We start from the raw sequence: 26884 nt of genomic DNA, 5'->3' as shown, positions 1-26884 counted from the left end.
AGCTGAAATCTCTTATACTGATTTTCATTTAGGGGTTCAGCACAACTCTCCTCAGTGATAACCACACTGACTGAGTCTTTACTGATGACGTAGACCACAGAGGCAGTGAATGTCGGACGTTACTTTGTACCAAGCTCTGCACTAAGAGTTTCCTATGTCAAGTTATTGAATCCATCAGTCAACTAAGTGAGAAGAATACTTTCATTATCTATCTTTATTTAACAGTGGAAAAATGGAGACATAAGCAATCAGTATACTGAATCACACAGCTGGCCTTCGCCATGCTCTTAAACTATTTTTCCACACATATAGACTGTGCTTAAGGTGATTTGTCTTGAATTGAATGTTTCAGCAACATAACTTAAAACCTTTGGTGGTGCACATCTGTGTTCTTAGCATTTGGGACATAAATGCAGGAGGATAGTCCAAGGCCAGCCTTGGCTACATAATAAGTTTGAGGTCAGCCTGGACTACAATGAGATCCTGCTTGAAAACCAAAACAAAAAACAAAACCAAATAAATCAAACTGTATGAACCATAATGCATGTTATTTCTGCAGGCATTCTCTCACCCCTGTTTCCTTCCCTTCCTCCCTCTGCTCCTCCCTTCTTCCCTCCCCTCTCTCCCCCATCTTTCTTGATCAGTCTCTGTGTGCTTTTCTGTATTTCTAAAATGCTTCCTAGAAATGTCATTATCATTTGTGGTTCTGAAATAAGTAGTTATGTTCAGAATAGGCATAGCCCACAGAGTCAAACTCAATTACTGGATATGGTTTTCTGTTGTGGATAGCCCCGGCCTTGTATTTTGATACTAATTCCCCTTTCCTGGGAAGGGCTGCAGAGGAGGAGTGAATCAGTACACAGGTGATTTCTAGTGAACCTTCTGCCCATCTTAATTTGTAAAATAAAGGCTGGAGCCAGTGATTCGGCAGAAGAAGGAGAAGTGGAGAAATAAAGGTTGGTGGGAGAGAGCAGAGGAGGACAGAGGAGGAGAGAGAGGAGAGAAAAGATGACAGGAGGATCATGGAGGAGGACTACTGGGAAGCAGGAAGTAGAAGGACAAACGCAGGGTCTGAAAAACCTTCAAGTTATAAGGGTCTCATAGCTGGCAAACAGAGTAGTGAAGTGGTGACTCTGCTCAATTTTGGCTTGCAGAATATATTCATAATTATTGAGTTGTGTTTCCATTGTCTGGTCTTACTTGGGTTGGATATTACTGCAACAGTTTTCTCATTAAAATCAAACCTCTGAAAACATTTTTATTTTCACCAGACATCAAGTCAGACATGTTTGCTATGGGCCCTTTTAAAGTCACATATGAAACACACATAACAAACTTATTTGAATCATTAAGTATACAATTCAGCGGTGTTGGCACATTTAAATGGTGCAACAGCACTAATCTCTCTTCAGGACGTTGTCATCACCCTAGAGAGAAATTCTTAATGTATTTCTCTATAGATATTTAAGATATTTCCCATCCAATTCCTACCTCTGCTAATCTCTTTTGATTTCTATATGTCTGATGACTTGGTCTGCTCTTGATCTCCCATTTAACAGGAATCTTGCCATATCTGTTTTTTTGTATCTGGCTTAACCTCACTTAGTGTTTTCAAGATTCACCCCTGTTGTAGCATATATTAGTATTTCATGCATTTTAAGGCTGCAGAAGTATCCTATTATATGAAAATACCATAGTTTGCTCATCAACTAGTTAATAATTGAGTTGTCTATAGCTTTGAGTTCTTGTGGATAACGTGTGCTAACTCTGAGTGTTTGTTGTGGCCCAAGCTGCCCCCGTTGGGGGCCAAAATGTTGTGGACCGCTCTGTCGATGTTGGAACTGCACTGCCAAAAGCCTTGGGGGCTAAATTGTTAGAGCCTGCACTGCCCCAAGCTGCTCCAGTCCAAGGATCAGGGTTCAGCAAAAGAGAGAGAGAGTGAGGACGGACGCAAAGAATGGAGACCAGACAGAGTGTGATTCAATCCTGTTTATTCTTCAGTCTCTCTTCTTAGTCCAAGTCCTAAGTCTTGAGTTCCTAGTTCCTAGTCCCTAGTGCCTCCAAGTTCCAAGTGCCTAATACCCAATAATCTTCTTCCCAGTTCTCTAGTCCAAGTGTCTTCTTCCTCAATGCCTAATTCCTACTCCAAGTTGTACTCCAAGTTGTACTGTCTAATGTCTAATACTCCAAGTTGTACTGAACTCTTCTGTCTGCCTCTTGCCTTTTATATGTATCACTTCTAAGCCACGCCTCTAAGTCACACCTTTAAGTCATGCCCTTAGGCCTTGTCTCTAAATCTGATCTCTAAGTCACGCCCTTAAGTCTCAGCTCTAAATCACAGCTTTAAGTCTCACACACCCAAGGGAAGATCCTGGGTATCTAAAGCAAGATGTTATCAGAGTGTGCTCAGCTGTTGTAGGCTAATGTAATCAAATCTCTTGTCAGGGTATATGGCTCAAGATGGCTGCAAGGATGATAGCCACCTTCTGTTGGCTCCCCACAGGTCTCCCTTTTTAAATTTTTTTTTCAAAAGGGAAGGCTGGGAAAACTTATGGAAACTGTGCCTGTCTTAGGTTGGAACAAAGGACCCCAGCCTCTCTTTCCCGTCTTTGGATACTCAACAACCATTGGTTGAGCTCCTGTCTTAGGATGGTGAGGCCTTTTTAGGGGCAAGGGTCTTGAAGTGTTCTCTTACCTGTCTTTGACTATCCGGCTTAGTGCATAAGTTAGGGGATAATCCTCGTTAGTCTTGATGACAGAGGTTTTACAATCCCCTACTTCCAGCCTGTAATAATGGACCTGTATGGGTTTCATTTGAATATCGTCTATCTGTTGTCATACAAAAGCCATCAGTTTGTTGAATAGCATGGACCCAGAGATAAGAGACTTAACAATGCCTGAATAGTCAGTATAACAGCAACACTCTTTTTAAGGGCAACACATAATTCCCTCTATCAGAGGAGTAAAAACTATAAGCCTCTTCCATTCTGTTTATAAATGTGTTATAGCAGAATCTAAATCTATAGAAATACAGAACTGATCATAGCTTTGATCTAAGCAAAACAAGTAAGGAAATCTCTGTTCCTGCTCTAGTCAATCTCGAACCCAATAAACAACTATAGTAAATGTGGTAGTGGGTTTTCTCCTGGGTCTAAATAATGTTCTTCACTAAATAATAAGTTGGGGAACTAAGAGTTCAATAGAGCCACCCTGGAGGTACTGGTGGTGATATCTCCTTCCACACTGGGGACTTTATAAGTCAAGTTTGCTGGTTGATCTGTTCCAGTTTGAAGGCAATTAAGAAGCATCTTCATGTTTCCTGCAAAGAAAAAATACGCTTCTCAGGGGGTTTCTCCTCCCTGGATTTGTTATTGTTGTCTATTTGTTTAATCAATCTCTCTGGCAGCCAGCATGCAGCATCTGAAGTTTGGGAATATATACAGACAGAACCTCTTCCCCAGATAAGCACTGGATCTGGCACATTCCAGGTTCCAGTTAATGGGTCTTTCCAGAGGACTGTTGCAAAATTCTTTTTGGTATCAAGATGCCAGAATCTACCTGCCATGGATTTTCCTTCAGAATCCAAAGTTAAAAAATTTAAAATAAAGAGCGTGTGATGAAGGATATTTCTGGGGAATCCCTTGGTAGGGTACCATTCCCCCTTTTTAATTTTTTCAAATTGACAATTAATGGTTCAATGTGCCCTTTCTACCATACCTTGGCCTTGTGGATTATATGGAATACCTGTTTTATGTAGTATTCCCAATTTTTTCACAGAATTGGCAGAAACTGGAGCTTGTATAACCTGGGCCATTGTCAGTCTTTATCTGTTTAGGCACACCCAATACAGCAATTGCAGCAAGCATATGAGTGATCACATGCTTGCTTGTTTCTCCAGATTGTAATGTCACATAAATGAAACTACTGTATGTATCTACACATATATGTATGTATTTTTGATTGCCAAATTTATTATAATGAGTAACATCCATTTGCCAGATACTGTTTGGTATCAGCCCCTTTGGATTTACACCCAAATGAGGAACTGGTAAAAGTGTAACACATGATTGACATTGTTTAACAATTTGTCTAGCTTGTTCTCTGGTAATTTTAAACATAATTTTTTAAAGTTTTAGAATTAAGATGATGTAACTCATGAACCTTTATGGCCTGATCCAAGTTAGATAATCCCTTCTTTACTTTTTCCTAATCCTTTCCCTGGGGAAAGTTCAGAGTTTACCATTTGAGCCATGATTACTTCATTAGGGCTGCACATAATCAATCCCAACTGAGATAACAGATCTCTGCCCCAGAGATTAATGGGGAGGCACGAGATGACATAGGGTTGTATATTCCCTCTATTACCTTCTTTATCTTTCCACTTCAGCACCTTAGAGCTTTGTTGTGGATTTTGACTTTGACCAATACCCCTTAGATTGATTAAGGTTGAGGTGAGAAGCCAGGTGGCAATCACTTCGTTTTAGGATAGTCACGTCAGCTCCTGTGTCAACCAAGCCTTGGAATGCCTTTCCATCCAGCCATAGTGTCATCATAGGTTTTTGTTTAACTATAGGCTGTACCCAGTATGCATCAGAGGAACCAAAGCCTTGATTCCCTCTTTTAGGATTCTTATATTTGTGATTAGTAGGGTACAATGGAAGTAACAATAGTTGAACTATCCTCCTTCCTGTAAGAATGGTGACTATATTCTGAATTGCCTGTGCCATTACCTTAATCTCACCTTCATAATCATTGTCTATTACTCCAGGAAAAATTTGTAGTCCCTGCATAGTAGTACTTCTTCTTCCCACTATCAGACCAAACACATTTGGATAGAGTGGTCCAAACACTCCAGTGGGTAAGGCCTGAGGTCCCATTTCTGGGGTTAATACTGTGTGGGTGGCAGAACTGAGGTCCAGTCTTGCACTTCCTGGTGTTGCTTGACTAAGTTCTAGGTCACATGGAATTTTAATCAACCAATGACAATTATGCAATTACCAAATATCTTTTCTTAGGTCTGGTGAATGGTTTACAGAACTTAAGGTAACACTTGACTTCCATCTCAGTTTATTGTTAAAGGATGCAGAAAAGATGTACAGGCAGGGATAAAATACGGTGCATACCTTCTGTCCCCTCCCTGAGCATGTAACCCTTCTGGAGGGTAGATATATTTACCAATGAGGAAGCTTATTATTTAAGTTTTTATTGAGGCTTAATGGCTGAGACCTGCTATTTCTTCCCAAGTGATATAGATGGGGCTGGAAGGTCAAGCTCTAACCATTTGTCCTTGTCTTTTATTTACTCATTTTACACTGCAGTATCAGTTCCTCCGCCTACCTTTTTCTTTTTAATTGGCCATATCCTGAGGCTATTTTAGGTTCTCGTTCTCTCTCTCTCTCTCTCTCTCTCTCTCTCTCTCTCTCTCTCTCTCTCTCTCTCTCTCTCTCTTTCCTTAGCTTGGTGGTATGCAGTTGTTATCCCAGCAACTGGGAGGGGAGGCTGAAGCAAGAGGACTTCCATGTGTTCAAAATCTCCATAGACTACAAGAGTTCTAGGACTTCTTCCTATGCGTTTAAAACCTCCTTGGACTACATGCATTCTAGGTTAGCCTGGGCAAGGCCCTGTCCTAGAAATTTTTATATAAAAATTCCAGACCTATATTACTTCATTGGCATAAACTCATTTTTATTACCTGTTACTTTAAGTGTCTCACTGCAGATAACAAGACCCTCTCTTTTTTTTCACGTAATGCCCCATAATCTAGAGAGTTTTAGGGTCCCATGACATGAACTGGGGGCAAATGTCAAGTTCATAAAAGTAATACTATATTGTGGTTTTGAGTCATATTTCCTGAATGACGAGCAACTATGAACATCTTTCACTTACCTGCCCATTGGCATATGTTCTTTGAAAAAATGTTATTTTGAGTCACTTTCTTATCTTTAAAGATTAGGCTGTTTTTATGTTGTTGAGTTATAACATTAGACACCTTTTATATATTAATCTTCTATTAAATATGAATATCAGCATTTTCCACCATCCTGTGAGCTGCTTCTTTGTTCTCTCTCTTTTTTTTTTTTCTTATAAAGGACAATATTTAATTGGGGCTGGCTTACAGGTTCAGAGGTTCAGTCCATTATCATCAAGGTGGGAGTATGGCAGCATCCAAGCAGGCATGGTGCAGGAGGAGCTGAGAGTTCTACATCTTCATCTGAAGGCTGCTAGTGGAAGACTAGGGTATTAAAGCCCACACCCACAGTGACACACCTGCTCCAGCAAGGTCACACCTCCAAATAGTGCCACTTTCAGGGTCGAGCATATGCAAGGCTTCTTTGCTTTTTTGATAGTGTCTTTTATATTCAAGTTTTCTTTAATGTACTCCAATTTATCTAGGATCTTCTCTTAACTGTGCTTTTGGTATTACTCCCAGAAGTTATCATCACATCGGATGCTGAGAAGGCTTTCTATTCTTCCCATGGGAGTGTATTTTAGCTCCCAGGTGAGCTGTTTCATACTACCAAAGACAGATACTGTCTGTCTTCCTTTCTGGCAGGAGGTCACTCAGTTTTCCCAGCCCCTTCGGTAAGAACATTGTCCTTCAAATGGCACTGACATTCCTGTTGGAAATCACCTACTATCTCTTAGGCTGTCACCGTTTCTGTGCTGTGTCTTCAATATGTATGGAAGACAGGTTCCTAGGCTCCTTTTGGTAATCATGTCACATATTTTCTAACTATGAAAATATGCATAGTATGGAATGGCAGAGGCGTTGCCATATGTAATACACAAGTATGATAATAAATGGAGACAGACAAGAATCATTCAAAATGATTTAAAGCGCCTCTTTATTATTGATAGGTAAATGTGGTTTGCTGAGGTTAACAGTATGCTTGTAACAGATGAACAACAGGCTTGTCCATACAGCAGGAAACACCATCTTCTTTACCACTGAACTAACATTGTTCTCTGACAACAAGGAAAGACTGAATGGGCAGAACTTGGTTTTAGTGGATAAAGACTCCCTCATGAAAGATGTTGCTTCAAAGACTGTAAAATTCTTTTAAGCATTATATTTCAGAACAGTGAAAGAAAAATCATTGAGTTCTACAAAGCAAGTATTTTCTACAGAGCATAAATATAACATTTTATAATTTAAAACAGCAGCAATTTCCAAAGGATTGGCTGGATTTAAACTTTACACAATATTTATAAATATACAAAATATCATTCCAGATGATCTTGGAGTTTTAAAACAGTATATCACAAACACCAGTTTCTAATCCAAACCTACCGCTGGATATAGGTGGCCTGAAATACTTTTTACAACAATTTAAAGAAGAAAAACAACAGAAGAAAAGTCCCAGGTCTCTTGAGCACACACATGAGTTACAGCATGCTGGCTTTGACTCCATGTGCACAAAGAGAATTTTAAAATAAAATAAGGAACTTGCATAAATAACTTTACTTGTTATTAAGCATGAGACCAAACAAATGGAAAGAAGTATTAACAATTAAGACATATTTGGATGTAACCAGTACATACACTCTTAATAACAAAGATGAGGAAAGGAGTAAGATAGTCTTATGACAGCCACAGCACCCTGTCTTGGGAAACAGCACCAAGCAACACCAAAAGAAAACATGAAAGAGGTAGTGTGCACTGCTAAGATTTTATATGCCCACGGGGGACCTGAACACAGCTTAGTGTTTGGGACGAGAAGGTGCCGCAGACGGTGGCTTGCAGTTTTAGACGGACACATCCCACCGTTTGGAACACTATCCAGTACAGCTCCATGGTGCCCTGACGCTCCGGCTGTCTCATGGAACGAAAGCACAGGAAACCCTCAAAAATTCCAAGTCTATACAATTTCAGTTCTAGGGAATTCCTTATGAAAACTCAGATCAATAAAAAAAAAAATTAAGAGAATTAAATACATAATCAATCATAGTCCTTTAAAAAAAATGCCATTTCTCCTTAGGAGGAAATTGTTTCTTCCTGAGATTTCTTAAGATTTAGCTCCTGTCTATTTTTTTTTTTTTAATCCCCCACACTTCTTAACGTACCTTTCTGTCTACATTTCCCTCTCTGCAGTCACCTGGCCAACAGCATGGCTTCCGCGCTGACCCGGGGGCCTTAGAGAAAGCACACGGCACTGCTTTCGATGGAGTGCTTTTGCCCAGTTCTGAGATGAGGGAGGTTTTGGACTTCAGTCACAGGAAGCTGATTAGGATTTTGGGTGTGAAAAAGGAATTTTGCCTTGTGCCAGCTGCCATCCCGAATCTGTAAAAGAAGGACCAAAATGCTTTCATATGTAAAGGCCTCTCCAAGGAGTCCAAGGCCAAGCTCAACAAACAACAGCCTTCCTAGACAACAAGGATTCCTTTCAGATGTAGAGAGACACTGAAGCCAGCTCTCTGGGTGTGTGAGGGAAAGCTCAGCAGCTGGGGAAGGAACCACAAGTTAGAGACCTACTTGAACTACAGGGAATATGGGGGTGGGGGGTGGAGAGAGAGAGAGAAAGAGAGAGAGAGAGAGAGAGAGAGAGAGAGAGAGAGAGAGAGAGAGAGAGAGAGAGAGAGAGAGAGAGAGAGGATAGAAAGCATTTAGAACAATGCTAAATACATAGTAATTACTACCAATCAAAAAACTGGAAGTCTAGGATGTCCCCTTTTCTTATTTCCTCTCTTTCCCATATCTTCTTCCCTTCCCTTCTCTCTCCACCCCCACATCATACTGGAGATTAAATCTAAGTTTTTCCACTTGTTAGCAAGCATTCTATCACTGGGCTACACCCTGAGACTCTTTATATACTGATCAGATTAATAAGATACCTGCCATGCTAACACAGCAACTTTTTTTTTTAAATACTTAAAGACAAGGTAGTAAACTGCTCAGGCTGGCTTTGAACACATGGTCCTCCTGCCTCAGTTTCCTTGGTGCCTAAACCTACAGACCTGTACCACCAGACCCACTGTGGTAGTGTTAATTGTCAACAGAATCAGGAATAATCTGGGAGGCTGGCTTCCAATCGTGTTAGTAGGGCATTACTATATTACATTGAGTCAGGGAAACCTTTCCACAGTGGGTGGCAGTATTTCCTGGACAGGGGATGCTGGGCTACATATGATAGAAAGCCAGCTAAGCACTAGCATGTGTGTGTTCCTTGATACTACGAATACATGTGAACAGCTCTGACCCACAATACACCTTTTCTTCCCTGAAGTTGCTTGTGCCAGAGTGTTCTACTACAGCATCGGGAAAAGAAGCAAAGACACCAGGCTTCCTTTCCCTGCAATAGCATTGTCTTCCAATTTTCCCTGCCAGAGGATAATGGTGCCAGCCTCTCTCTCTCTCTTTCTGATGTCTGTGGGTCACTGTAGCAGACAGGAGTTAAAAGTCTGCAGGATTCCCAATAAGGCTCTGACCCATCTGTTCCTTTTTCATGTAATTATTTATTTATTTGGTGTGTGTGTGTGTTTGTCTGTGTCTGAAGTTAGAGGAAAACTAATGAGAGTTAGTTCTGCCCTTCCACCACATAGGTCCCAATGATTAAAGTTGGGTCGTCAAGCTTGGCAGTAGAACTTTAACCACTGGCCATCTTGCTACGTTCTGCTCCCTGGTTTTCTTCAGGGTGGTCATTTTTTCTTGAGTAAAAGAGGACTGATTATCACAGTCTCTCTATATTTGTAGCAGATAACTGAGATTGTCTTAGTTAGAAGTAGTTAAAGGATAATCATATCGAGTCATTTTGAGTTCCCTTCCCCTCTCCAAGTCCGGGGTTTTCTATTTAATGGCTTTCTTCTTTGTTCTGCTTCTGCTTTTCTCATTACCGAAGCTTCTGCTATTTATGATAAACGATATGGTCAAAGCTGTCATGAAATGTTCTGTGTTAAATATTCAACACGAGAGAGCAGAGAAACACAATTGCTGAAGCCTTTTAGTCGGAAGCCAATTTACTTGCTCATAGTCTTGTCATGGTCTGAATTTTAAAATCAGAAGAATCTTTAGTGATTACTGAAGCCAATATCTTCATGTTAAAGCCAAGACCATTGAAGTTCACCAATAAGTTACTTGTCTGATGTCCTAAGGTTGCCCATGATAACCAGACCTAGAACTTGGCAAGACTGTGAGATGCATTCACTAACCTGTCAGGCAGATGCTGGATGGACGTGCTGCTGCCCATTAAGCATAATTGAATGAGCTGTCATTTCTAATTCTATTAGAGTGGTTGGGAAACACAAAGGTGACTAACTTAGTTCTGACATCTGAAGTAAATAGCTTAGCAATCTGACTAGGAAGAAGAGACATAAGTAATGCAAAAAAGGCCGTGTATGATACGGATAAGACACAGCACACAGAGAGAGCCTACTGACCATAAGGGCAAAATACATTGTGCAGATAGAGACTGTGTATAGTAAGAGCAAGACATAGCACACAGACTGTGTACAGTAAGGGCAAGACACATTATGCAGACAGACATGCATACTAAACTCTTTATTGCTAGAGAAATCAGGAAATGGTTATGAGATTAAGAATTTAGCTGGGTCTTAAAGAATGCCAGAAACTTTCAGATGATGAGAGAAGTTGAGAAGGGTACTGCAGAGAAAATATGACAACAATGGAAAGTCAAGGTGAAACAACAGATGCCCGGGACCGAGTAACAACAGAAAGGCAACAACAACAAACGCCCCGGACCAAGTACAGATAGTGAAGGATCCAGTTGTGAAGTCGGTCTAGCACAGGGCTGGGAACACCACCTGGAAAAACGGCAGTGAAAATTTAGGCAATGAGATTTTCCTCACATCTTATTTGTTTGTCTGGGAGATGTAGCCAAGGCTGGCCTTGAATGCCCAATCCTTCTGTCTCCACATTGTGTAACTGCTGAGTTTATAGTGTACACTACCAAGCCTGCCTTGGGCTAATTTTTCTTTACAAATGTAAAGATTAATAAAATAATCTATGCACTAAATGATCAATTTCAATGTAAAAAAATCAATAAATAGTAGGAGTTGTTGTTGGTATAGTAATAAATAGATCAGTTTGAACATAGAATACAGTAGCAACTAATGAAAACCCAACCTAGAAAGTAGGTTGGGGCCTGACTGTTGTTGAGCTCATTGGTGCTTATAGGTTGTATCTCAGAGGTGCTAACGAGCCACTGTATGTTTCTGGGAAGGAATAGAAGTTGCATGCATTTGTTAAGAATACTGCTTGTGATGGTTTGTATATGCTCCGCCCAGGGAGTGGCACTATTAGAAGGTGTGGCCCTATTCGAGTAGGCATGGCATTGTGGGTGTAGGCTTTAAGACCCTCATCCTAGCTTCCTGGAAGTCAGCCTTTACCTGTTTCTTCAGAACAAGACATAGAACTCTCAGCTCCTCCTCCACCATGCCTGCCTGGAGACTGCCAGCTCCCCTCTTGATGATAATGGACTGAACCACTGAACCTGTAAGCCAGCCCCAATTAAATGTTGCCCTTCTAAGAGTTGCCTTGGTCATGGTGTCTGCTCACAGCAGTAAAACCCTAACTGAGACACTGCTCTTTTCAAAGAAAGAGAATCTGAGCAATCTGCCTCTGACCATTTGTCTATGAAAGGAAGTGTTATAAAAAGATGGCCTCCAAGAAATGGCAAGAGATGTTAAATCAAGGGTGTTCTTATACACCAAGGCAGGGAACGAAGTTGCTAAAAATAATTAATGAAATAATTAATTACACTTACAATTAAATTTGCCATAGTATCTATTGCTTCATTTCAACAGAAAAACAAAACAAAACAAAACGTGAGCTAAAGTCAATTATCAAGAGGGGCAGTCAGTTCACAATTACATTCATCTTTGTATAAGAATTAGCAAAATCAAATAAACTGGTGATTCCATGATGCCTTCCATGCATCAGTAAGATCTAGAGCTCAAAAATATGAAATATATATATTTATGTACAGGCTGTGTCAGTCAGTTGACCAGGTGATCTCCAATCCAACTGTTCATCTATCCAGATGCAGTCATTTTATCTGAGGAGTAGCATCTATGGATTAACATTTGCTTTACATATAAAAACCCACAAGTAGGGGTTGGAGACATGGTTCATCAGTGAAGAGCATATACTGCTCTTGAAGAGTTTGGCTTCCAGCACCCGCCTCAGACAGATCCCAGTTGCCTAGAACTACAGCTCCAGGGGACCTAACACTCTCTTTTAGCTTCCATGGATCCACTCATACACACATGGCACACACAGACATACAAAGATACACACTCATACACATAGTTAAATGAGGGGCTGGTGAGGCCACTCAGTAGTTGAGAACACTTGTGTCTTTTGCAGAGGATGCTGGTTTGGTTCTTAGCACCCACATCACGGTGGCTCACAACCCTCTGTAACACCAGTTCCAGGCGATCCAGTGCTCACTCTGACTTCAGAAGACACCAAGCACACATATGGTGCACATACATACAGACAGGCAAAACATTTATACACATAAAAACGTCCTTAAAAATAAAATAAATCTTTAAATAGACACATTAAAAATCCATGAGTAGTTGGTGAATGTGAGTACGGAGGAGCAGCGGCCGCCATTTCAGGGAGCTAGCCAACGCTGTCGCAGGGGTGGATCCTGAGCTGCCGAAGCCGCTGCCCTGCTCTCCGTCGCGGGCTCCTTTAATCCCATTGTTTCTTTTAGATTCGCTTGGGCCTAGACGCCCTCGGGGCCCGATATTCGGGTTGGGCGGTACCGCGGCCTGGGCCTAGTGGCTTAACAGTAGCAACAGCAGCGGCGGCGGCAGCCGACTTCCCGAGTCGAGCACAGGCGCGCGAAAACCCGCACAGGCGAGTAGAGAAAATGGCAGACGATATTGATATTGAAGCAATGCTTGAGGCCCCTTACAAGAAGGATGAGAACAAGTTGAACAGTGCTAACGGCCATGAAGAACGTAGCAAAAAGAGAAAAAAAAAGCAAGAGCAGAAGTCGTAGTCATGAGAGAAAAAGAAGCAAAAGTAAAGAACGGAAACGAAGTCGAGATAGAGAAAGGAAAAAGAGCAAAAGCCGAGAGCGGAAACGAAGTAGAAGCAAAGAACGGAGACGAAGCCGCTCACGAAGTCGAGATAGAAGATTCCGAGGCCGCTACAGAAGTCCCTACTCCGGACCAAAATTTAACAGTGCCATCCGAGGAAAGATTGGGTTGCCTCATAGCATCAAATTAAGCAGAAGACGTTCCCGAAGCAAAAGTCCATTCAGGAAAGACAAGAGCCCTGTGAGGGAACCTATTGATAATCTCACTCCTGAGGAAAGAGATGCAAGGACAGTTTTCTGCATGCAACTGGCAGCAAGAATTCGACCAAGAGATTTGGAAGAATTTTTCTCTACAGTAGGAAAGGTTCGAGATGTAAGAATGATTTCTGATAGAAATTCAAGACGTTCCAAAGGAATTGCCTATGTGGAATTTGTTGATGTCAGTTCAGTGCCTCTAGCAATTGGATTAACTGGCCAACGAGTTTTAGGAGTGCCAATCATAGTACAGGCATCACAGGCAGAAAAAAACAGAGCTGCTGCAATGGCAAACAATTTACAAAAGGGAAGTGCTGGACCTATGAGGCTCTACGTGGGCTCGTTGCACTTTAACATAACTGAAGATATGCTTCGGGGGATCTTTGAACCTTTTGGAAGGATTGAAAGTATTCAGCTCATGATGGATAGTGAAACTGGTCGATCTAAGGGATATGGATTCATTACATTTTCTGATTCAGAATGTGCCAAAAAGGCTTTGGAACAGCTTAATGGATTTGAGTTAGCTGGGAGACCAATGAAAGTTGGACATGTTACTGAACGAACTGATGCTTCTAGTGCTAGTTCATTTTTGGACAGTGATGAACTAGAAAAGACTGGAATTGACTTGGGAACAACTGGACGTCTCCAGTTAATGGCAAGACTTGCAGAGGGTACCGGTTTGCAGATTCCACCAGCAGCACAGCAAGCTTTACAAATGAGTGGCTCTTTGGCATTTGGTGCTGTGGCAGATTTGCAAACACGACTTTCCCAACAGACTGAAGCCTCAGCTTTAGCTGCAGCTACATCTGTTCAACCTCTTGCCACACAGTGTTTCCAACTTTCCAACATGTTTAATCCTCAAACAGAAGAAGAAGTTGGATGGGATACAGAGATTAAAGATGATGTCATTGAAGAATGTAATAAACATGGAGGAGTCATTCATACTTATGTTGACAAAAATTCAGCTCAGGGCAATGTGTATGTGAAGTGCCCATCTATTGCTGCAGCTATTGCTGCTGTCAATGCATTGCATGGCAGGTGGTTTGCTGGTAAAATGATAACAGCAGTGTATGTACCTCTTCCAACTTACCACAACCTCTTTCCTGATTCTATGACAGCAACACAAGTACTGGTTCCAAGTAGACGATGAAGGAAGATACAGTCCCTTATGTATATAGCTTTTTTTTCTCTTGAGAATTCATCTTGAGTTATCTTTTATTTAGATAAAAATAAAGAGGCAAGGGTCTACTGTCATTTGTATACAACTCCTGTTATCTTGAAAAATAAAAATGTTAACAGGAATGCAGTGTGCTCATTCTCCCTAACTAGCAAATCCTACTTTATGCAAAGCTGTTCTCTTGTTCTGCTGTTTTAAATGTCCATGTAGAAATTACATTAAGGATTATAGAATAGCTCTAGGGGAACAAATGTGCTTTCTGTATAAAGGCAGACCGGTAATGTTTTAATGTTTCAGAAACCTTACTTTTTACACAGCAGTTACATTTCACAGTCATGTATTTGGCTCATGGTTCAGCAAAGGAATACACTTTTAGTGTGAACAAAAGTCTTAAGTAGCTAAATGGCTGCTTAGCATTTGACCTTGATCATTTGGCAAGAAGGGGATTTCAAAATATTTGATGGTAAATTTTTCAATTAATGTATCTGTAAAAGTTTCTTTGTAAATATTATGTGTTTTAGTGTATCTTGAGATTCCAAACAAAATGATCCCTGCATTTCCTCAAGGTGGTTGATGTAACAGATTGAGTAAAGCAGTCTTGAGCAAAAGAGGAAATACAGAAATAGGTTTTGTCTGGTTGCATATAATCTTTGCTCTTTTTAAGCTCTGTGAGCTCTGAAATATATTTTTGGGTTACTCCAGTGTGTTTGACAAGACAGCTTGATATTTCTATCAAACAAATGACTTTCATATTGCAACAATCTTTGTAAGAACCACTCAAATAAAATTCTCTGAAAATGGCCACAAGAAAAAAAAAAAAAAATCCATGAGTAAGCTGAGCATAGTAGGTAGCACTTGGGAGATAGAGGCGGGGCAGGTGGATCTCTGTGAGTTCAAGGCCAACCTGGGTTATATAACAAGCTCAATGATATCCAAGACTTCATATAGAGATCCTGTTCTAGAAACATGAAACATGATTATCCATGATTATTTATTAACATAATGAAATTTGACTATCTGAGATATCTAGATATATATGTATTATGTATATACATCTATAAATATGCATGTATATACATATACACATAAACAACATGTATATATATGTATAAACAATCTCTCTATATGTATATATGCACATATATATACACATACATATATATATGATAATTGCTGATGGAAAACATAGGAATGTCGGGGACTTTATAACAGCACTCTTCTATAGTTAGTAAGGAAAGTCTTCCTCTCCTTATTTTAAGTCACATTTCTAAAAGAGCCGTTCTCTTACCGTGCAGTCATCTGAGAGGACTTGAGGTTCAAGTAGAGTATTTTCTTCAAAAATCTGACCATTCCATCCTTTGAAGCTAATAGGCCACTCTGGACCATCTGCCTGTGTGCTGGTCCACCTCGGGGTGTTCAGACAGTGAATGGTGATCACGTGGGTGGCTTCTGCGCTCAGCAACTGAAGAAAGTTCATCTGTACTTTGCCGACTCCAAACTCCAACTAGAGTCATAGAAACAAAAGTCACGTCATAACACATGGTGACTTAGAAACATCCATATGGGGAAACTTATGGAAGGGCAGCCTCACAAATTTGGAATCTGCATGCCAATTGATGGTGAAGAAAAGTTCTTATGAGTCTGTATGAACTGATCACAGGATATCATTAGGCTATTGTATATAATAAAATATATTTTTATAATGTTACTTGAAATGCAGTAATAATAGTTATTTGCTTGGTATGATGTTTTCATGAGAATCTACATTTGAAATTAGTTCGATGTGGTCACCTGTTGATTACGTGGGGGTGTAGCACCCACCTGACAGGGATGTTAAGAGGCTTAGCTTGGTAGGTTTTGTAACTGTTGAATCCTGATCAAGCAATTAACAATTATTTTTTTTCCAAAACCTTGACTGTAACTCTCTTGGCATGTGTCTATTAATATTGTTTTGGCTCTGGTATTAGTAGTTTTACTATTCAACATTAATAAATTTTCATGCTGAAAAAAAAAAAAACACAAAACCAAAGAAGGAAAAAAACCCACATTGTGGAGTAAGCCCTTCAGTCATTTCATCTCCAGGGTGCTCTTCAGCACACATTCCTGACTGCTGCTCTTTCTGCTGCCTATCGCCGGGACAATTGATTTAGTCATGGAAGCAGCTACAACATTGTTCTTCACTGTTCCCACCTCGTTTATTCAATATTTCCCTTCTTTTATCTCCTGACTCCAAAAGTCTGTATGGAAGTCCTCAGGCAGCTTCTGGGGCATTGAGGGCAAGCATGTGGACATGTACTTTATACAGAGAACTAGTGTGCTTCTCTTCAGTTAGGAGAACATTAGGGACATCTCAGTTCCTCTAGGAACAGAGCAGAGTGCTCCTTCCTCTATTCTTAGAGCGGTGGTGACTCTCCACTGAGATTTCCTACTATAGAGCCATGCTCAGCAAAGGGGAGCAGCCCCACAGAAACCAGCTGCGGACCGTGCCTTCCAGTCTTCTAAAGATGGGTGGAACACATGATAGGCATATGTATTAGCACTTTGCTAACACATGAGAAAATACTCCAAGCTGGTTTAATCAGAAAAAGAGTTACGATTTTGATTTCAAGGTGTTATAAAACAGAACCAGCCTTTGGGTTTTTAAGATACTTGTAACTGTTACTGTTCTATAAAACAAACCCCACATTCATTCTTAGTAGTGCATTTTCAGAATTATCTTGAAACTTAAAAAGAGTATTCAGTGAACGTTTACAGGCTGTTGCGTTATGCTAATCACTGGAATGCAGCAAGCTTTTGTAGCAGAATTATTTTACTGAAAATACAGTTTCAACCAAGCTGTAGGTTGTGGCTGTAGACTGTTGATCAGAATGGTGCAGCTGGTTGGAGATTGTCTAAGGTCTGTGTGTCTTTAAAAACACAACAATGTGCTGCACACACTTTAGGAAACTGAAGAAACAAGATCCAGGGAGCACACCATGCTGAACCGATCATAGAATGTATAATCAAAGTGTCAAGGTACATGGCACTTATTTTATTTTTTTTAGAACAATGAGAACTGGAGATGTGGCTCAGTGATTGGGAACAATTGACACTCTTTCAGAGGACTTGGGTTCAATTCCCAGAACACAGATGGCGGATCACAACCCTTTATAACTTCAGTTCCAGGCATATGATACCCTCTTCTAACCCCTCCAGGGACCAGACATCTACTTGTTGCACACATATACACGCGGGCAAACATTTCTCTATATAACAAAAATAAATCTTTTTTTTTTTGTTTGTTTTTTGTTTTTCGAGACAGGGTTTCTCTGTATAGCCCTGGCTGTCCTGGAACTCACTCTGTAGACCAGGCTGGCCTTGAACTCAGAAATCCACCTGCCTCTGCCTCCCAAGTGCTGGGATTAAAGGCATGCACCACCACTGCCCAGCAAAATAAATCTTTAAAATATTTTTAACATTAAAAATATTTCTCATATATGATAGAGAATGGTGAATGGCAACGTTTTATTTCACTCTTAAAAGCCAGCAATTATATGATGGCATTAAAAAAAAAATCCTGTTAACAAATACAATACAGAAGCACATGTTCTAAAATTCAATACACACCTTTGTCACAGAAACAGGAGATAAACATGTCTGGCCTCCAGCACTAAAGTTGCAGAAAACCTCAAAGGCATCTGAAGAACATCCAAGATTTGGGTCAATCCAGTATTTTCCTATTAATTTATAACAAACACAAAGTTATTTCAATCTCATACTAAACCATATGAACTTATGCATTGTCACATTTGTGAACAAAATCTCCTGGAAAGAAGCTGTGTAAAGCAGGGAGTGATGGGTTGACTAGAATTTCAGTACTGGGGAGAGATTGGAATGTTTCAGGTCCAGATGCTAATCTCCTGCTCTTGGGCTCGCTCTAGTCTCCCCAGAACAGCCATTCCTTGCCCACCACTGTGTCTGGACTAATGCCTGTGACTAACAGATAGAAACTCTTTAGAATCTATTGACTTAGCAGACCATTAGCTTCCACCAACCCAAAAGCTAAGAATGTCATCAGACTGCATCCTGAGCCTGTGGAAAAGCTCTCCCATCTCACAGTGCCCACCTCTCTGATGCACACACCAAGGTATTGCAAATTTGCGTCCATTTATGACTATTTTTGTCCTGGAAAACTAGAAGAGTTTATAAAACTTTATAAAACAGCTTCCACATTGGAACACTGAAACTGGGATAACCTAAATCTGTGTTCTTCAGCCATGAAGACTCAAAACGGCCTCAGAACAAGCTACCTCTTATTCCCTTTTAAGTTGAGAGCTGTGGTTTTTACGTAGACACATGTTGACACCTGTTGACACATGCTTACACATGTTGACACATCTTATCTGTTCTTATCTGTTAAAAAGCTGATTGTAAATATATACATTTAGTGAATGAATGAAAGCTATACCCACAAAAACTGTTACCCAGAACTATATTTTCAAGCACCTACCAATTTGAAAGGCATTTCGTAATGTTAATCAAAATGATGGATAGGCTGAGGAGGTGTCAATGAAGGCCAGCCTGTGAGATTGATGGCTCGCTGGGCAAAGGGACTCACTGCTGAGCTGGCTGACCATGGCACCCAGTGGTGGAAGGAAGTTGCTCATCATTTCTTCTAGATTTTCCCCTACTACTGTGTGAGCTATTTTTGTCTAAATAAAAGATGATCCACCAAGCTTTCGTTGTCTGTGTGGAGCCAGGCTTTTGAGCTCAGGCACCGTGTCGTGCAAAGATGATCGAATAAGAGTCTCATGGTAACATGATCATTGGTTTATCTTAAGTCTATTTTATGTGCCTTATATCTTTTGTGAACCCAAAGTTTCTAATTCAAAATGGCCTCTGCCTCGAGGGCATCGCTTTTTCTCCTAGCTCGTCCATTCCAGTTCTGGCCTGGCCTCCTAGTGCTGGACATGGGAAGGCATTGCTCCTGCTGCTGCATCCAGACCATGCTTACACCTGTTCTCCCCTGAAACAGTTCATGCTGAAATGATCACCATCCTGTTGTATCATCTGTTATCATCTCTCAGGAAAGCTACTCAATATTTTAGCTTCTGGCTTGCTACTACTTTCAGAATGTGTGTACAACTTCAGTCTTGGTGTTTTGTTTTAACCCACACGAACACGTACACCTTGGTTCCCTCTGTTCCTGACATTCCAATGTCCGTTATTCCAACCATCAATGTCCGAGGCTATCTACCCTAACCTGCTCTCCAGTTCAAACTCCTCCCCTACTTCAGCTCGGCTTCTTCCTGCTTATACCTTTTAGTTCTTTAATCAACAGTTTTTCTTTTTATATTCCATCAGGACCAACTCCCTATGACCTGATCAGTTGTTTTTTTATTATTGGTTATTTTAATTATTTACATTTCAAATGTTGTCCCCTTTACCATTTTCCCTTCCCCAAACCCTCCATCCCATCCCCCCTGCCTCTATGAGGGTGTTTCCTCACCCACCCACCCACCCACTCACTCACTTACTCCTGCCTCACTGCCCTAGCATCCCCCTATGTTGGGGCACCCAGTCGAGACAGGGCCAAGGGCCCTCTCCTCCCATTGATGCCACATAAGACCATCCTCTGATAAATATGCAGCTAGAGCCATGGGTCCCTCCATGTGTACTCTTTGGTTGGTGGTTTAGTCCCTGGGAGCTCTGGGTGTGGTTGGTTGATATTGTTGTTCTTCCTATGGGGTTGTCATCCCCTTTAGCTCCTTTAGTCCTTTCCCTAACTCCTCCATTGGGGTTTCCGCACTCAGTCTGATGGGTGACATGTGTAACCCCCGACGAAGGAATGAGAGAACCAGAGGCCCACACCAGGTAGCAGCAGCGGGGCAGCTGATCTGTTCTTAAAGTCCTTACATCACTTTTTTTTTTTTTTTTTTTTTTTTTTTTTTTGCCTAAAGTTCAGAGTCTTTTGCTTCACTGAATGCTGTTCCTTATGTCAATTCTGAACTCTCGTGTCCTATCACCCCACTATATCTGTCCTAGAAAACCCAATCCTAAACAAGAGTCACCTTTCTCACTAATCTGTAAAAAGCAAAACTGGGCTGGCTGGCTTCACCTTCACTGAAAATGTTCTGGAAATTAACTTTTCAGCAAAACAAAAAGTTATAATATTTATAGTATGAGTGACTTCAGACTAAACAAAAATGAAAAGGAAATGAAGTTGTTTTTGACAGTTTAGTGTTTCTCTTACTTAAGTGGTGACCGATCCTCTGGGTTTAGGACATTTCCTTAATGATTGTCTCTAAACCCACTTTTATACTCCTGACCAATGTACTTGAAGGGACAAGAACCTTCTAAGGATGATAAACCACTCTAGTTTGCTATTTGCCGATTCTATTTAAGGCTATTAAATAACATTTATAGGGGGTGCTGTGGAATATGATGTAAAAAATGTGAACTTTGATGGTTTTGGATTAGCAAGGCCTCTGGTAGATTCTTGTCCATCACCCCTAACGTTACATTCTCTTACTTGGATTTAAATATGATGTACACTTTTGCAAATACCAAGTGTGAACAAAGCACAGGCCTTCGTATTTACAAAGTAAATCATCCTCAAAGACCATCGCAGTTTTGATGAAGTTATGATGGGTTGTGTTGACGTCTGATCAAAATGGCAGATATCTGAAGTTGAATGCATTACAGATCCTGAATGTTTTGAAATGATGAAGTTAGACTTGGGAATCTGACAGGAAGGACTTACCATCTGAAACCTTGTACTGACAGCTGAGTAAATCCTTGCAGATCCGTGCTGGGTTTTCTCGTGTGCCAAGAGGATTTTTGATGCTGCTCAGGAGACTGCTAAGGTAGGTCAGGGTTTTGAATATCTCTGAACTGTGGTTGATTAAAGTCACTTCAGTGTTCTGGTAACTCTGCCAAGTTATCATAAGAATCATATAAGCAAGAAAACCTCAATAACAACTTGGACAAAGCAGAGTGAGACTGTGATCCTAGTTGCTTTTACAGAGTTTGGAATAGGAAGGAAGAACATATTTTTCTATCTAACTATGTACATACATCAGCTTATTAACCCCGAATCCCAATAGGAGGTCAAGATTTAGTTTGTAAGCTGACAAGAGACTTAAAGAAGTATTATGCCTACTGAAACATGCTTTTTAAACTCCATATCAAATAATTGGAGTTTTAAATTTTACTTTAAACTTTACTTAAAAATGTTGCAAGTCAGAAAAAAAAATCACATGGAAATTAACCAGAACCAAAGACTATTTAACATAATGATTTCCTGCACGGTTAGAACAGTGAATCCTGCATGGTTAGAACAGCCACTCGGAAGTTCTGGAGCATCACATCGGTGTTTACGCCATTTTATGTTCTTATCCACCAGCCAACTGGAAAGCCCACAACAGAAGGAGAACTAGAAAAGCAATTAGCTTTATATCCTTGCTCATGTCCACTGTGTGCCTGGAGTCTTCCTCATACTCTAACATGTAGCTTGTTGAGTTCTTTTCTACGTGTTACACTGCACACACATGCACACTTGCTTGCAGATAAGCATAGGTGATTGACTGGATTCAGCAAAGATGGAGAAGCAGCTTTTTTTCTTCTCTCTGAGACTAAATGATTAAGTAATCATGACAAAGCCAACTGTAAGAAATTTGGTTAACTTTATCTACTATCTCCGCAAACAGTAGTAAATCCCTTTGCAAATAAATCCTTTGAAACTAAGATTTTGTTTCAATATTTTTTCTCATGAAATACCCTGTGCATGTATTTCTGTTTTGTTACACTTGAAAACAGTTTCAGATTTTCTGTTTTAAATACAATCTTGGAGATAATGCCAAATTTTGGCTTTCAAAAAATAAAAATCCCCCTGTTTAATTTGAATAGCGAATCTGCCAATATAAATAGAGCCAGACATATTACCTCCATCTGTTGGGCAGAATTTGATTCTATCAGAGCTTGAATAGCAGCATTGATATCCATTTGTCTCTGTGTAAAAAAAATACAATTGAGATGGCCATAATAAGATCAAGCCTGTTCTGACGAGCTCTGTTCAGTTTGTTCTGGTTATTGTGAAACATACTAGATTGATCTGAATGGAATCTGCAATTCCTGAAGACAGATCCTGCAAGTAAGACCCAGCTATCTTATATGAAAGATAAGATGCTGCCTCCATCCAGATTTCACAGGTCTCATTCAAACAGGACTCAGTCTAAAGCTTCTAAAGCTAACGTAAGCTGTTTGTTTCCGCGGCAGGAAAGTGTGCACACATGACACGAATGGAAGAATGAAACACAATCCCCTCATGCAGTAAATTGTCAACTGAAGAATAAATAAGTGTAGTAATTTTTAACAGTTCTATTCTTGGAAGGAAAGTAGAATAAAATACTACTGTCCTGAGGTAGTCACCGCAATAGTCGAATCTGATACTTCTGCGGTCTTAAAAACAATTTCTGAAGTTGGAAAATGTACCATTAGTCCCAAAAGAAATAACACAGAACAAACTCAATCTGCTCCTGCATTTAATAAAAAAGATATTTTAGGAGAAAAACTCAGCATAACCATTTGTAGTAGCCTTTCTGTAATTTTAAATATATATATGTACTGGAAATAAAGATGCATGAGCTGAAGGTCCTGGTAAATCACACCTGTGTAAATGAACTCAGCCATTTCTAATTTACCTCAGAATGATTCTGATGCTGAGGGGATTTTTGTTTGTTTGGTTTTGTTTTTTGCATTCCCACAGGATATATGCTGTTGCTCAACAGTTCACTCTCAAGTCATGGTCAGCAATCAGAAAAGCCATTTAAGATGATGGAACAACCAATAGAAACTACTTTTTCCACTTGTCTTCACATGTGGTTTTCATATTGGAAAATAACTCACTCATTCTGCACACATGGGTTTCCAAACACTATGACAACTATTGAGGAGAAAATGGTAAGCAGCGAAGGAAGTTGTTCCCCTGGAGGCTAACCTTAGAGGCGAAACAAGCATAGATCAGTGATCTAAAACCACTTGACTGTAAATGGTACACGTGTGATGGAAGAAAAGTTCATGGGACGATGAGAGAAATTTTGAGTCAAAACTGGGATGTGCGAGACATTTGTGAGGAAACGTTGTCTTGGAATGGCACTGTCTGAGTGGACATAAGGAAGCTGGGCAGTGTCAAGACAAAGGAGAGTCTCCCAAGCAGAAGAACAACCCTGGCTAAAGGTCATGACCTCTTCAAGAAGCATGGAATCTTCTTCAGATTAGCCAGTCCTAAAATTTGAGACAAAGTCTTGCTATGTAATTCGGGATGTCTTTGAACTACTATCCTCTGACTCAGCAACCCCTTTGTTAGGATTACAGGTGCATACCACCATGCTGGCTCCTGGCGTGTGATTAAAACTATTGACTGAAACACCTAGCCCCTGGCTTCCTAACTCTTTGGAATCAAAATGTTCTTGGACTTTTAATATGACTAAGTGGGACTGGGGCCGTAATTCATGAGTAACTCTCTAAACACATGATAGGCCAGGGGTTCAGTCCTCAGCACCATCAGACACAAAAACCAACCAACCAAAAGTATAATTGAATACCTCAGGAGACTTTTGCTTATATGACTTAGAATTTTTGGTATTTTCCAAAATAGAAATATGAACATAAAATTTTAAATGACTTAGTAATTGCTTAAAATAACAACACATCTATTGTATAATAAAATCACTAAAATAGTCCTATATGTTATTTTATAAAACAAACAAAGAACCCTTAAGAGTGGACTGCCTAATACTTTTGCATATTTTTAGTTAGATTACGATGGAAGAAAAGAACCTCCCATAGTTTTGCAGTCAGTGGGTTTGTGTTTCTCAGTATCATTTTATCATTTTGACTTGGCTCATCAGAATGGCCATTCCATTTCATATAACTAAGCACTGTTTACAGTTAGAAGCACAAATAAGAGCCAGAGGGCTTATAAAGCCAAATTTATTATGATTTTCAATTTTGACAAAGTCAACAGACTGCAAACTATTATAGCCAGAGGAGGAATTTTACTTCCTGGACCTTGTCTTTATTTGACCTTTCTGGTGGTTCCCAGGAAGACATCTAAGACTGGTTTTTTTTATTATTATTATTATTTTTTTTTATTTTACCTTATCCAGTGGTCACCCAGTAAGTACAAGGGGCTCTCCAAAAGCACATGCAATGAGTTTTTAACTTTGTCTGAAACTGCAGGGAATGAAGCGACCACTAAGGGAAACAAAGTTTCCACAGTAAAGCTACAGAACGTGGTGTCCTTACAGACGGTCAGAAACTCTGACCACATTCCAGAATGTAAAACTCCATGTGGTATTAGCACTGCATATGTGTTTGGAGTCCCGAGAAGTGCCGAGCCCTCACCCCTGGCTGATCTTGAGGTTTTGTGACAGCAGGTGTGATTGTTAACTTCCTGGCTGAACATTGAAATGGTACCACAATCACACTCAAATCCCAACAGCCAAACCGGTAGGCTTCTCATCCCTGGTGTCTGAGAAAACCTAGGAGGAAATCTCTAACAGAAATTAGCTGAGCACTGACCCGAGCAGAGACTTCAATATTCACACACAGCTAAGAGTGTAGAGATTTCATGATTCATAAATGTCAACCAACAACAACGAAAAGCAACAAGAATAAATTCTGGCTGAGGGCGGGAATCTGATTTTCAGGGGTGTGACACTGTAAAATCTGAAAAGTCTCATTTTTAACAAGGACACAGTCGCAGTTGGTCCTGTGCATGTGAGGAGTCTGTATCTTCAGGATCAACCAAAAGTATAATGCTGCTGGAGAGATGGCTCAGTGGTTAGGAGCCCTGACTGCTCTTCTAGAGGTCCTGAGTTCAATTCCCAGGAACCACATGGTGGCTCACAACCATCTGTAATGGGATCAGATTCTCTCTTGTGGTGTGTCTGAAGAGAGTGACAGTGTACTCACATGCATAAAATAAATAAATGAACAAATAAATAAAAATTCCACCTGTACTGAACATACATAAACTTTTTTGGTCATTGTTATCTAAACAATATAGTTTAACAAATACTATTTTACATTGTATTTTATAAGTAATTTGCAGATATAGTGTAACAAATAGTATATTACATTGTATTTTATAAGTAATTTGCAGATAGTGTAAAGGTTACAGGAGCACTTGCAGATAATTTAAAGATTGTAGGTTATATGCAAGTTATACCAATCTATATAAGGAACTCTGGCATTTGTTGTATTTGGGTATTGAAGTGAGTCTTTGATCAGTCTCCCCTGTGAATTCCAAAAGATGACTATTATAAGACATGCAAGAAACAGGACAATGTGGTGACTATGCAGGGAAATAAGTAGTCAATAGAAACTCTCTAAAGGGCCAGCAAAATGGCTCAGAGAGTAAAAGTGCCTGCCCCTAAGCATGATGACCTGAGTGAGTTCAATCCCAGGACCCACATGGCAGAGGGCAAGAACTGGCTGCATAGGTTGCCCTCTGACCTCAGCAATCATACACTGACATACATGCTCCCCCTAAAATAAAATAAATAAAAAGTATCTGGGAGACAGCTCAGATTGTGTAAAACAAAGACATGGACTTAGCTATGGTTGAAGAGTTAATGAAACTGTTTCTAAGGGAGTAAAGAATGATAAATATGTCATATCAAATACAAAGTTCCAAAATAGTTTAAACGTAACAGAAGTCACATTGGAAAGGAACACGTAGACACTATGGAGTTGAAGAGAGTCACCAAAACAAACACATACTAGAGAGACTTCAGCAGTGGGAAGAACATATCACTGACTGGAAAGACAAATGGTTTATTGAGATGACCTAGTCTTAGTAGAAAGAAAAACATGGATGAAGATGAACAGAAACTTAGGGGTCTAATGGACCCTGCCAAGCAGACCAAGAGAGAAGGGGCGGGGGGGCTAATATTTTAAATAATAGTGACAGTCATGCTAAATTTATTGAGAAATGTTAATATACACAATCAAAAGAACTCCATGAACTTTCTTCACTCTTAAGGTTTAAAATATTGAGAAACTGGGCAACAAGATCATAAATTTGAGGCCAGCCTGGGCTACATAGTAACTTATAGGAAACCTGAGCAATCTCAGGAGATCCTATTTGAAATAAACTAAAACAAAACAAACAAACAAACAAACAAACAGAATATTCAATGATATAGATGAAAAGAAAACGTTAAAATCAGAAAGAGGAGAGGTTTATCACGGCCAAGAGACACTCGGAGTAATAGACAAACCCATACAAGTGAGAAGGCAGTGTGGCAGCATTCAGTGTTGAAAGACAAGTGAAATGTTTGAACATAAAGGAAAATCAACACATTTTCAGATAAACAAAAATTGAGATAATTTAATACTAATTTGCCTTGCATAGAAAGACTCTAATGAGGGGCTGGAGGGATGAATGAGTGGTTAAGAG

General features: G+C 40.0%; 1 protein-coding gene and 1 pseudogene across 1 annotated transcript in view; one reads left to right on the top strand and one right to left on the bottom strand.

Moving 5' to 3' along the window:
- Nucleotides 1–6821: 6821 nt before the first annotated feature.
- Nucleotides 6822–26884, bottom strand: part of LOC117702150 (collagen alpha-1(XXIV) chain-like) — a 41745-nt gene continuing 21682 nt past the window's right edge. The window contains exons 6-10 of the mRNA XM_034493445.2: nt 22363–22428; nt 21182–21350; nt 18046–18155; nt 15728–15943; nt 6822–8281 (exon numbers count right to left, since the gene is read on the bottom strand). Of these exons, the coding sequence (XP_034349336.2) occupies nt 8135–8281; nt 15728–15943; nt 18046–18155; nt 21182–21350; nt 22363–22422 (702 nt within the window). The 5' untranslated portion in view covers nt 22423–22428 and the 3' untranslated portion in view covers nt 6822–8134. The remainder of the gene's footprint in view (nt 8282–15727; nt 15944–18045; nt 18156–21181; nt 21351–22362; nt 22429–26884) is intronic.
- On the top strand, nt 12552–15240 carry LOC117702149 (RNA-binding protein 39 pseudogene; annotated as a pseudogene).

Source organism: Arvicanthis niloticus, unplaced genomic scaffold (genome assembly GCF_011762505.2).
Source record: "Arvicanthis niloticus isolate mArvNil1 unplaced genomic scaffold, mArvNil1.pat.X pat_scaffold_511_arrow_ctg1, whole genome shotgun sequence".
Lineage (NCBI taxonomy): Eukaryota > Metazoa > Chordata > Mammalia > Rodentia > Muridae > Arvicanthis > Arvicanthis niloticus.
Note: the sequence above shows the minus strand (reverse complement) of the source record. Positions and strands in the feature narration are given on the sequence as shown.